A 12,961-nucleotide genomic window follows, 5' to 3' on the forward strand; every position below is an offset into this window, starting at 1 on the left:
CTCGTAGCGCGCCACTCGGTGGCGCGCTATGAGCTTGTAGATCTGCTATTTTTCAATAGCTAAAGCATTAACATGATGCTAACACCAAAATGGGTTCCCGTTCAGAATGGGTTAAGGCTATCAGCAGTTAATTCAAGATATGAGAAATTGAAGGGAGATAGGACAAGTGGAGAGGGAGGGAGGGAGAGAGAGAGAGAGAGAGAGAGAGAAAAATACATGGAGATGGGAATAGGAAAATCTTGGAAAGGCTCTCAGATAAATGTAGAATTCATAAACAGGACCACACAAGGACATAACAATATATGCTGCTGTGTGTGTGTGTATGTGTGTGTCTCTCTCAATGAAATTCTGCTGCTCCTAATGTGTCTAAGATTAACCAATGTATGCCTGTAAGTTTATGGCTGTATGCATTTTTGTGCCTGTGGCATGAAGGGGTGTGCGTGCGTGCGTGCAATGTGTAGTATACTGGAAGTTTGTGTTTACCGGTATGTCTATATAATATTTGTGCACATTTGTATGCAGCAGCGAGATGTTCTTGCAAGAGTGTGCGTGTTGTGTATGAATGTATGTGCACGGACACGCGAGCATCCGTACATGTGCATGTGTGTGCATGTGTGTGTGTGTGCGTGTGCGTGACTTTGAGGTGCAGTCCTTGGCACACGCCTGCCGCTCCATTATCTGCCTGTCTTCGTCCGTTCAGCCCACTCTGCCTCGGGCAACTCTCTACTTTAAAGGGCTGTCCAATGGACACACACACACACACACACACACACACACACACACACTCACTCACTCACTCACACGCGCGCTCGCACACACACAGGCACGCACACACACAAACCTCACTCCATGTTCCATTGGGGCAGGGTGCCTTGGCAAGGAAGCACTGTTGGCTTACAGCTTGCAGGAGTAAGGTGACATTTCTCTGTATGCAGACTGGTGTGTGTGTGTGTGTGTGTGTGTGTGTGTGTGTGTGTGTGTGTGTGTGTGCGCGCACGCGTGCGTGCCAAAAGAAGAGTATCTGTGATCTCGAGTATCTGTGCATACTATAGAATATTGAAATTGTCTTGTGGAAAACTGTGCCTATCATTCTATATTCTATCCTATCTATCCCATATCAAAGTGAGGGATGTCGTTCTGGGTGATTGCCGTCGTCAGCACATCAGAAGGTTGAAGGCGGTGACATATGAACCGTATATAGTGTCCTTATTCAGGGGTGAACATTTGGCTAAAAAAAACAGCTGATCTACAAGCTCACAATGTACAGTGCAGTTTGTAGAACAAAGAACAGTCACTTTAAATTAACAGGGCGGCAGGGATATAAACCTAACGAGTGAGAGTGTGTGTATGTGTGTGTGTGTGTGTGTGTGTGTGTGTGTGTGTGTGTGTGCGCGCGCGTCCGTGCGTCCGTGTGCTGTGAAGCCTTATCGAACAATCGACAGTACACCTTGAAGACAGCAGATAAGAGAGGAGATAGGCTCACCTTGAGACACACACAGTATCTAAATGTTCCATCACACACACACACACACACACACACACACACACACACACACACACACACACACACACACACACACACACACACACACACACACACACACACACACACACACACACACACACACACACACACACACACACACACACACACACGCACACCCTTCTATTGCATTTCTGTTCGATCTAGTAGAAAGAACAATTAAAAGTCAGTCTGTAATGTTAAAACCACAGCCCAAGCAATAGAAACCTTGGGGTGTGTTAACGTATAGTAGTCATGGTCTCGGACCTGAAAAGTCAGCAACCAGGGTTCATGTTTTAGAAATGGACATGCCCCCCCTGTCAAAAATAGCTAAAACCACTAAAACGAAAGAAACACTCATCTTGTACTTTCTCTAACAGCAACCTAAAACATGAACCTTGGTTGGAAAAAAAACAAAGTTGTCCTTTAAGAATAAGGATAAAGGACAAGCATTTGAAAAACATTGCATGCATTCATCCGCAGCAGACTTGACTAATGTGATGGTATCTTTACTTGTGTACCTCGATCGTCATCATCTCAGATCACCTCAGATCATAATCGCTCTAGCTCTTGATTCTTTGTTTTCTTGCATGGGACAAACCTGTTCCAACCTCCTAAACAGGGACATGCACACATAGACATCAAAGGGGGCTTCAGCCCCATGCCATCTACAATGCGTCCAAAAGTGCCCTCTTTCAACCCCCTGCCTCTCTGACACACTCTGCACGTCCCTGCTCGTAAACAACCAGCAGGTCTCTAAAATCACATATACTGCAGAGCACCAAACTTACATTAACTACAATGCTGCAGAACACATGTACATGTGCACACACACACACACACACACACACACACACACACAGCGGCGGGACCCCCCATGGCGTGGGAGATCCCCGAAGGCGATGCACAGCAGGAGAGCGACGGGAGAGCCAGAGGAGGAGGAGGAGAGGAAATCGGAGAGGCGGAGAAGGAGGAGAGGCGTTACAGTGTTAAAGGTTTTGGCACCTATGCACCTCCGCCTGCGATGCCAGGTGTTGCCCCGACGGTGCCCACACCATGCCCCTGGGCCGCGAGCGCACCATGGGAGGTCAGCTGTGTGTGTGTGTGTGTGTGTGTGAGAGAAAGAGATGGTTGTAGGGCTCACAGTAACAGCAGGGGACGTGAAGCGATGCTCCTATCTTTGCCCCCCCGGACTCCTTCTTTCAATGCATGCATGCATCTGTCCCTCCGTCCAGCACCTCTCGTCTCTTTATCCCCCTTTCTTTCTACTGCTACCACGGTGGTTAGGCCAACTCGCTCACGCATGTGTGTGTGTGCATGTGCGTCAAACCATTCTCAGATGTGTGGGGGTATACTATCCAAAGCGACTGCCGCAAAAGGCCCATATACAGTAAAGGGGAGAAATAATTTGACATGTGGGATTTTACTGTTGCGGAGACGGAGAGTGTTTGTGTGCGAGTGAGAGAGACCGAGACAGACAGAGAGAGAGAGAGATAGAGAGAGAGAGAGATGGGGGCAACCTGATAGCCGGGTGGATGAGGCGCGTACCACATGGTCTCTCTAATGCCGGACAGCGAGGCCCTCCGGTTCAATTCCCTGCCGGCTGTGCCATTTGCTTGCATGTCACTCCCCTGTTCTTTCTGTGCTACATACATGTATGTGTCTGCCTCTCCACTGTGCGTGCATGTGGGACGGGTGCACATTATGTGTCTGTGAGTTTCCGTGTGTGAGCAGGTGCATTGTAAACGATGCAATGCAAGTGTGTATGAATACTGCGTGCGTGCGTGCGTGCAGTGATTATGTGAGCCATTAGGCCTTACAGTAAGTGTGTGCTACAGTATCTGGCACCGTGCCCAGTCTGAACTCCCCAGGAGGGAGAACAGTACATGCTTCTTAAGATGCTTAGAAGTAGCTATACGCTCTGTCAATGTTTGGTTTTCCGCTCTGCGTGCGCCCATGAGCGAGCGAGCGTGCGTGTGGCCGTGTGTGTGGCCGTGCGTGCGCCGTCTAGAGACATCGGAAAGAAATGTCTCTTTTTCCCACTTGCCGAGTGAGTATTTGGTTTTTCTTAATTTAAATTATCAAACTATTAATTATATTGCACGAGAACAGGAGTGACTCAAATGGGGGAAAAAAATGAAAATACTATTCAAAACACGTCCATTTCCACCGCAGATTATCATCAATGCCAGCCGACAATCACATATTGATCGATTCCACTTTGCTCCCATTCTATTCATATACACCTCGGGTTCCTCTCTCACATAGCAAAGGAGCAAGAGATAAAGATGATCAACAATAGTTAGTACTAGTAGTAGTATATATCAGGGTCACATATCTATACAAGTCCAAGTTCAACATAATCACTTGCCCATAATTCCAATTACTCCGGCCACATGGACTCACGTGCGGTTAGGGACGGGGTTCGTAAATGCGGCGAGTCGGACCAACGCGGCATCGTCAAATAACGCCGTTAAAAGTTAAAACATCCGACATGTGTCCTGAAAGCATTCGAGTTCTCCATTAGTGGTGACTGGTATACTATAATCAATGGGTGGTATAATTCAAAATTGCGATCTTATACTGTCCTCGTCATATAACGTACAGATACACTGTATAGAACCTTATGGAAAGTATACAAAACTGGGCACAAAAAGCGCCAGGAAGGTTATGATAAAGGTTTCTGGGGGGGGGGGGGGGGGGTCCCTGGAACAACATATTTTCAGATGGGGGTCAGGGGCCAAATACATATAATGTTTGGGGTCCTTGATATAACGGGGGGAGGGGCTCAATCTGAGGGAACTGGATAAAAGTGATGACACATGTGTGCATATGTATACTGACCTGACGAAGATCTGTCGAGGTAGAAACGTTGTCGTTTATTTATTCAATAAAGTGATTATTTACCAAAATAATGGTGTGTGGGCCCTATACCTCCTTCCACAATTGCTTTATTGGCCCTGCACCCTGCACTGTCGAGGTGCGTGTATGTGAATAGGTATGCTCTGGGGGTCCTTGACATGAAATAGGTTGAGAACCAGACATAGAAACATGGGTTTTTCCAGAGAACTGTCTGATTGAGATGACATTCTGTAGAATCTGTTCTCAGCAGATTTAATTTGTCAAGTTTACAGAATAATACAGAATAATACAGAATAACACTCTGTAGTGTATATCTCTGGGCCGTAATTCAATGTATTGTGAATGTAATGAGTAAAGATGCTGTAAATGTAAAGATGTCTTATGAATGAACCCGTGAGGGTTGGGCACTTTGTGTGCAGGACACGGAAATAAAATAACCAATCGATCAATCAATCAATCAATTAATCAATCAATCGGATTCAGTCAGACGGAGCAGATGGTCCTGTCACTGTGACTGTCACAATGCAAAGGCAGGAGATTTAGGACCCAAATGCAGAGAGATAGGTGCAGGCAGAGGACTTCAATCCAAGGGTTTTTATTCCAAAACAAGGAACTTCAAATACCAGGAATACACTTACTAGGAGATAATCATAGACATAGACACACGAGGACATAAAGTGAGGAACTAGCAAGGGACCTGAACAAACAGGGGAGTATTATAAATACAGACTAACTAGGCACAGGTGAACCACTCCAAAATCAAGACAGGGATTGGCTGGGGGACACAGGTGGAGAACAATGACTAATAACAGTACAGGTAGACAAGGCAGGTACAGGACTACAGGGGCAGTCAGGAAGGCAAAATATAATACTACAAAATAAAAGGTGCACAAGTTAAAGGTGCAACTCAAAATGGAACTAAGACGCGAGGAAAACACAATACTTGTACATACAAAATCACAGGAAGACGACAGAAAAGTAAAACAATAACTAAAACCAAGAACAGGTACTATATACACAAGAAACAAACCGTGACGGACACAGCCCACTGGCTCAACAGTAAGTCCTCATCACAGTCTACCAACCTTTTCATGCCAAGGACCCCCAAATGGACACTCCCCCATTAGAAAATATATGCCAAGGACTCCCATAAGAGAATCATTTATCAATAATAATCAATAATAAATTGAGAAAGTGATTCTCAACCCGCTTAATTTCAAGGACCCACAATTTGACATGCATCAGTCTATACGGACCTCCCATTTAATGCCATGTCTATCTCTGGGGACCCCCAATTTAGATTGTAAAATCAATGTTAATTTAACCCTGAGAGGGTTGTACACTCTCTCTGAGTTAACCCATTCTGAACGGGAACCCATTTTGGTGTTCTAAGCTTTGTTATGCTTTAGCTATTGAAAAATAGCAGATCTACAAGCTCATAGCGCGCCACCGAGTGGCGCGCTACGAGCTTGTAGGTCTGCTATTTTTGAAAAATCGAACGACTGACTGACATTTTTAGAATCTGATCTCAGGTCAGAATGGGTTATAATCAGACCAGTGTGTGTCCGGTGGAAACCTCGTATGAATCTGATCTCAGGTCAGAATGGGTTAAAGACCCATAAGTGTCCATTTGGTTCCTATAATTATCATTTTGTTGCATGGGGACCCCCTGAAAGTCCCTCAAGGACCACTATGGGGTCCCCGGACCCCACTTTGGGAACCACTGTACTACGGTATTATGACTGTATGAGAACCATTACAGTTAAATCTACAGCTAATAACTAAAGGACAATGTTTGTCCATTTATTCATCACTGCTACTGCTCTGCTACCGTTCACTTCACTGTCTCCGTCTGTCTCTCTCTCTCTCTCATAGTCCCGTACTCTCTCTCTCACACACACACACACACACACACACACACACACACACACACACACACACACACACGCACACATTGGTGTACAGGCAAGCGGACACACACACACACACAGTGAAAACATACACACGCGCACCCACACACGCACGCACACACACGCATTTGCAGTAAAGGAGAGGAGAGAAGTGACCTTGATCCAGCCTAGGGGGTTTCAACAGATGGAGAGAGGGGCAGAGGGCTCTGGCACGCCACTCTCTCCCCCCACACACACACACACACTTGCGCGCTCGCACGCACGCACAAACACACACCCACACATACACGCGTGCACACGCACACACCCCTCATGTGCGGACACAAACACAAGCAGCCACATCCGTGGACAAAGACATACATTGACATGCACAAACAGTCAAACACAGACGTGCATGAAAACACACACAGACAAACACACACACGGACACACACGGACAATCGGACACTCGTGGGGTGACATTGTATGTACAGTATCCCTGCAGGGGACACAAAAGCTCCGTTTGGGGAAGGAAACCCAGACAGCGTTATCCCAGATTTGGGAATGTCGCTGAGGTGGCTCCGAGTCTGAATGAAGGGGGAGACACGCAGACATGTTGGCCTCATGGGTAGCTCAACCGTCTGGGCGCCTATAGGCTGCCAAGCCAGCCGGACGACCAGTGGTGGACTCAATTGTTTCACTTAAGTAAAAGCACCAATACTGCAATTTAGAACTATACTTCGTTACAAGCAAAAGTATACGGAATTGAAAATGTACGCGTTGCGACGCATTGTGAGCTTGTAGATCGGCTATTATCAAATTGCCAATAGCGTTGAAGTGGTTAATGTATGTTTTCTTTTTTTGTTTTATAATTTTTATCCCACGATTTTGTAACCCAGTTTTTCTTATCACCCAGTGCCAATTATCTAATGTAATCCTGGGCGCTACACTTCCTCTGCCAACCTGGGGGGGCAGCGGACTGACCTCATGCCTCCTTCTATGCATGAGGAGTCCAAGCTGCTTCTTTTCACCTGACAGAGGGGAATTTCCCCGGCCGGACGTAGCGCGTGGAAGGGACACGTTATTCCGACCAGTTCCTTTCCCCTCCATCAGGCGCCCCGGCTGGCCAGGAGGAGGTAGTTTTAGAGACCAGGATTACGGCATGTTTTTGTGAGGGTATCTACCCTAGGGGACACGGGGAGAACATGCAAACTCCACACAGAAAGGCCCTATCGCCAACCCCCGCCTTGGGTATGGGCACTGATGACGCGGAGGAGGGAACACGCCACCAGTGCCCACAGCGTCCCCAGCGGGAATCGAACCCTGGACCTTCTAGCTGTGAGGCGACAGCACTACCAACTGTGCCACCGTGCCCCATTAATGTATGTTTTCTAATAAAAATTAAAACCTCCAATTAAGTAACTAGTAACAAAAATGTTCAAATAATTGTAGTGAAGTAAAAGTACAAATTTTGGCTCTGAGATGTAGTGGAGTAGAAGTACTGGGAATTGGAAATACTCAAGTACAATTTACAATTCAGGCATTTAGCAGACGCTCTTAATCCAGAGCGATTTACATTAAGCGATAGCAAAAAGCTCATCACAGTACAAATACCTCAAAATTGTACTTAAAAGTACTTAAGTAAAAGTACAAGTCACTTTCCAGCACTGCCGGACGACGTGCCGCGGGTTCGACTCCCGAGCCCGACGGGCTTTGACGCGTGTCACTCCCCATCTCTCTATCCCCCTTTACACGTCTGTCTACTGTTCACCATCAATAAACAAATCTTTACACGTCTGTCTACTGTTCACCATCAATAAACAAATCTGTACACGTCTGTCTACTGTTCACCATCAATAAACAAATCTTTACACGTCTGTCTACTGTTCACCATCAATAAACAAATCTGTACACGTCTGTCTACTGTTCACCATCAATAAACAAATCTTTACACGTCTGTCTACTGTTCACCATCAATAAACAAATCTTTACACGTCTGTCTACTGTTCACCATCAATAAACAAATCTTTACACGTCTGTCTACTGTTCACCATCAATAAACAAATCTTTACACGTCTGTCTACTGTTCACCATCAATAAACAAATCTTTACACGTCTGTCTACTGTTCACCATCAATAAACAAATCTTTACACGTCTGTCTACTGTTCACCATCAATAAACTAATCTTTACACGTCTGTCTACTGTTCACCATCAATAAACAAATCTTTACACGTCTGTCTACTGTTCTCCATCAATAAACAAATCTTTACACGTCTGTCTACTGTTCACCATCAATAAACAAATCTTTACACGTCTGTCTACTGTTCACCATCAATAAACAAATCTTTACACGTCTGTCTACTGTTCACCATCAATAAACAAATCTTTACACGTCTGTCTACTGTTCACCATCAATAAACAAATCTTTACACGTCTGTCTACTGTTCACCATCAATAAACAAATCTTTACACGTCTGTCTACTGTTCACCATCAATAAACAAATCTTTACACGTCTGTCTACTGTTCACCATCAATAAACAAATCTTTACACGTCTGTCTACTGTTCACCATCAATAAACAAATCGTCACACGTCTGTCTACTGTTCACCATCAATAAACAAATCTTTACACGTCTGTCTACTGTTCACCAACAATAAACAAATCTTTACACGTCTGTCTACTGTTCACCATCAATAAACAAATCTTTAACAATACAATAGACAGAAAAGACATGGAGCAATAATGTCGCAATGACGACGGATAGATTGATTTATTGCTGTGGATTATTAACACAAAGTATGCCAAGAACGCGGGATCACGTTTTAATCTCCACACCCCGCCTGTGCCAGAACGTAAAAAATATATTTCATTTAATTTAATCCAGTAATTAAAAAAAATATATATATATATTATAATTTTTTGTGCTTTTACTCACACCTACCTCCACATCCGACGCGCACGTCGGATGTGGATATAAAATTGCTGTGTGAGTTCTTGCAAGACTCTCTGGCACATAAACTACAACATAAATACAAAATTTAGGCTATTAAGATCATTATGAATCATTCATTTGATCTCGCAAGACTCAGCACCAACCGCGCGGCCCATGCAGGACCGGACCATATAGATAAAGAAAGAGAACGTTTTACAGCATATTAGGCAATAATCATAATACATTCGACATTCGAAAATCATTCTAAATTCATTCGAATCCATGTGGCGTTTTTAAAAGGAATATTCTAATGTAATTTTTAACCAATTCTGACAGAGTTCAAGTGGTAAAAAGACTTGATTGATGTCACATGTGCCGTTGAAGGTCATGTCGCCGCCGCGAGAATTCTGTCGCCGAGGCCCGAGTTTGAACTTTGGCAAATTGCTAAAGCTGTCCCAACTGCAAAACGCCCGAAGCGATGGGGATTTGGATGGCTGAGTATTTCAGACTTACGCGTATACACTGACGAAGGCCGCATGAAAAGCTGGTGAAAGTATGGTATATTGATATGAAATGTATAGCTTATATAAACACAAGCATTGTTTCGTTAACATCATTGACTGTCTTCCATCCAGGTGTTCAAGGGCTTCTGGAGAAACTTCAACTTTTCAGCTTGTCACTTCACCTTTGTACACAAGGGGGGGGGGGGGGGGGGGGGGGGGGGGAGTCCATTGTGTCCCCGATTATTAGTAATTATTTCAAGGCTTGAGTACTTGTAAGGGCTACAGGTAATGTGCAATAGAGTACACACACACGGACATACAGTAAAACTGTACGTCTTTAAATACAGTAGCATAAATTGAGCGTTGAAGTCACACACGACCAATTATAAAAGATACATTTGAGAATATAAATTATTTTCACGTTGATTTGTTTACATAAACGTAAGAAAAAACAATCTTCTTGCTATAGCGCAGATGCACTGCATAAACACATGTACGCACACAGCCAACACTTGCCTACTGTGCACTTACACGTGCAAAAAAATCTGTGGCATATTTTTTTATTGTCCATTTCCTTCAGCAGATGTACATCTGAGGGGAGAATAAACGCTGCCATTCTGAAAGCCTCTTTTTCTTTTTTAGCGACGGGAGAATTCATAAAAAGACCATTTGGTCACACTAATTTGCAATGTTTATGTGGGACAATTTTCTTAGGGAACCCAGCAGACGCAACGGGGGGGAGAGGGGGGGAGGGGTGCCTACAGTATGTCTCTCCAGATTGGGGACGGCGTAGAGGCACGTTAAAAAAATAAATAATGAAATAACAAATTACATTAAAAACCACCCGGTTAACGAGCCGAGGAGGGAAGGAGCGAACGGACGGACGGTGCGGGAGGAGGAGGGGGGGGGGGGGGGGGACATTTGTGAGGCTACGACACTCGTTGGACGCCAAGCGCTGCCTGCCCACCTGTCTGCAAGGCTGACAGCTGTACGCCACACACACACACACACACACACGCGCACACACACACACACACACACACACACACACACACACACACACACACACACACACACAGTGATGTACACCAACGCACATAATACAATATAGTGCATACTATACGAAGTGACGTGTTAAAGACGAGCCGAGCTTTCTTGAATACGTATAACTTTACCATAATTTCATATTTTCCTTGTGCATTTGTACAGTTCTATGCTGTTTATTTTCCCGCTCCATTCCAAGGTATACTCTCGATCAGTATACTGAACCCCCTTGCTGTGTTTTCCTAGCACAGTGCTGGGGCATAGCTGTGTTTTCCTAGCACAGTGCTGGGGCATATAGCTGTGTTTTCCTAGCACAGTGCCGGGGCATAGCTGTGTTTTCCTAGCACAGTGCTGGGGCATAGCTGTGTTTTCCTAGCACAGTGCCGGGGCATAGCTATGTTTTCCTAGCACAGTGCTGGGGCATAGCTGTGTTTTCCTAGCACAGTGCTGGGGGCATAGCTGTGTTTTCCTAGCACAGTGCTGGGGCATAGCTGGGTTTTCCTAGCACAGTGCTGGGGCATAGATGCGTTTTCCTAGCACAGTGCATGGGGCATAGCTGTGTTTTCCTAGCACAGTGCTGGGGCATAGCTCCGTTTTCCTAGCACGGTGCTGGGGCATAGCTATGTTTTCCTAGCACAGTGCTGGGGCATAGCTGTGTTTTCCTAGCACAGTGCTGGGGCATAGCTGTGTTTTCCTAGCACAGTGCTGGGGCATAGCTGTGTTTTCCTAGCACAGTGCTGGGGCATAGCTGTGTTTTCCTAGCACAGTGCTGGGGCATAGCTGGGTTTTCCTAGCACAGTGCTGGGGCATAGATGCGTTTTCCTAGCACAGTGCTGGGGCATAGCTGTGTTTTCCTAGCACAGTGCTGGGGCATAGCTCCGTTTTCCTAGCACGGTGCTGGGGCATAGCTATGTTTTCCTAGCACAGTGCTGGGGCATAGCTGTGTTTTCCTAGCACAGTGCTGGGGCATATAGCTGTGTTTTCCTAGCACAGTGCCGGGGCATAGCTGTGTTTTCCTAGCACAGTGCTGGGGCATAGCTGTGTTTTCCTAGCACAGTGCCGGGGCATAGCTATGTTTTCCTAGCACAGTGCTGGGGCATAGCTGTGTTTTCCTAGCACAGTGCTGGGGGCATAGCTGTGTTTTCCTAGCACAGTGCTGGGGCATAGCTGGGTTTTCCTAGCACAGTGCTGGGGCATAGATGCGTTTTCCTAGCACAGTGCATGGGGCATAGCTGTGTTTTCCTAGCACAGTGCTGGGGCATAGCTCCGTTTTCCTAGCACGGTGCTGGGGCATAGCTATGTTTTCCTAGCACAGTGCTGGGGCATAGCTGTGTTTTCCTAGCACAGTGCTGGGGCATAGCTGTGTTTTCCTAGCACAGTGCTGGGGCATAGCTGTGTTTTCCTAGCACAGTGCTGGGGCATAGCTGTGTTTTCCTAGCACAGTGCTGGGGCATAGCTGGGTTTTCCTAGCACAGTGCTGGGGCATAGATGCGTTTTCCTAGCACAGTGCTGGGGCATAGCTGTGTTTTCCTAGCACAGTGCTGGGGCATAGCTCCGTTTTCCTAGCACGGTGCTGGGGCATAGCTATGTTTTCCTAGCACAGTGCTGGGGCATAGCTGTGTTTTCCTAGCACAGTGCCGGGGCATAGCTGTGTTTTCCTAGCACAGTGCTGGGGCATAGCTGTGTTTTCCTAGCACAGTGCTGGGGCATAGCTGAGTTTTCCTAGCACAGTGCCGGGGCATAGCTGCGTTTTCCTAGCACAGTGCTGGGGCATAGCTGTGTTTTCCTAGCACAGTGCTGGGGCATAGCTGTGTTTTCCTAGCACAGTGCTGGGGCATAGCTGTGTTTTCCTAGCACAGTGCTGGGGCATAGCTGTGTTTTCCTAGCACAGTGCTGGGGCATATAGCTGTGTTTTCCTAGCACAGTGCTGGGGCATATAGCTGTGTTTTCCTAGCACAGTGCTGGGGCATATAGCTGTGTTTTCCTAGCACAGTGCTGGGGCATATAGCTGCGTTTTCCTAGCACAGTGCTGGGGCATATAGCTGTGTTTTCCTAGCACAGTGCTGGGGCATAGCTGTGTTTTCCTAGCACAGTGCTGGGGCATATAGCTGCGTGTCAGTCCTTCCAGCCATCTGTCCAACACTATCTTGAAAACTACTGAACGGATTGCCATGAAGATTGTTCTGTATTGATCCCCATGCAGGGC

The 12,961-nt window shown here is 46.1% G+C and overlaps 1 protein-coding gene across 1 annotated transcript in view; it reads left to right on the forward strand.

Moving 5' to 3' along the window:
* Nucleotides 1-2,399: 2,399 nt before the first annotated feature.
* LOC308311825 (uncharacterized protein) overlaps nucleotides 2,400-12,961 on the forward strand; it is a gene marked incomplete at its 5' end in the record, with an annotated part of 106,421 nt that continues 95,859 nt past the window's right edge. Inside the window, one exon of the mRNA XM_080758601.1 lies at nucleotides 2,400-2,609. Coding sequence (XP_080614727.1) covers nucleotides 2,400-2,609 — 210 coding nt within the window. The remainder of the gene's footprint in view (nucleotides 2,610-12,961) is intronic.

Source organism: Protomyctophum bolini, assembly GCF_963924005.1.
Source record: "Protomyctophum bolini genome assembly, chromosome: 24".
In the NCBI taxonomy this organism is placed as follows: Eukaryota; Metazoa; Chordata; class Actinopteri; order Myctophiformes; family Myctophidae; genus Protomyctophum; species Protomyctophum bolini.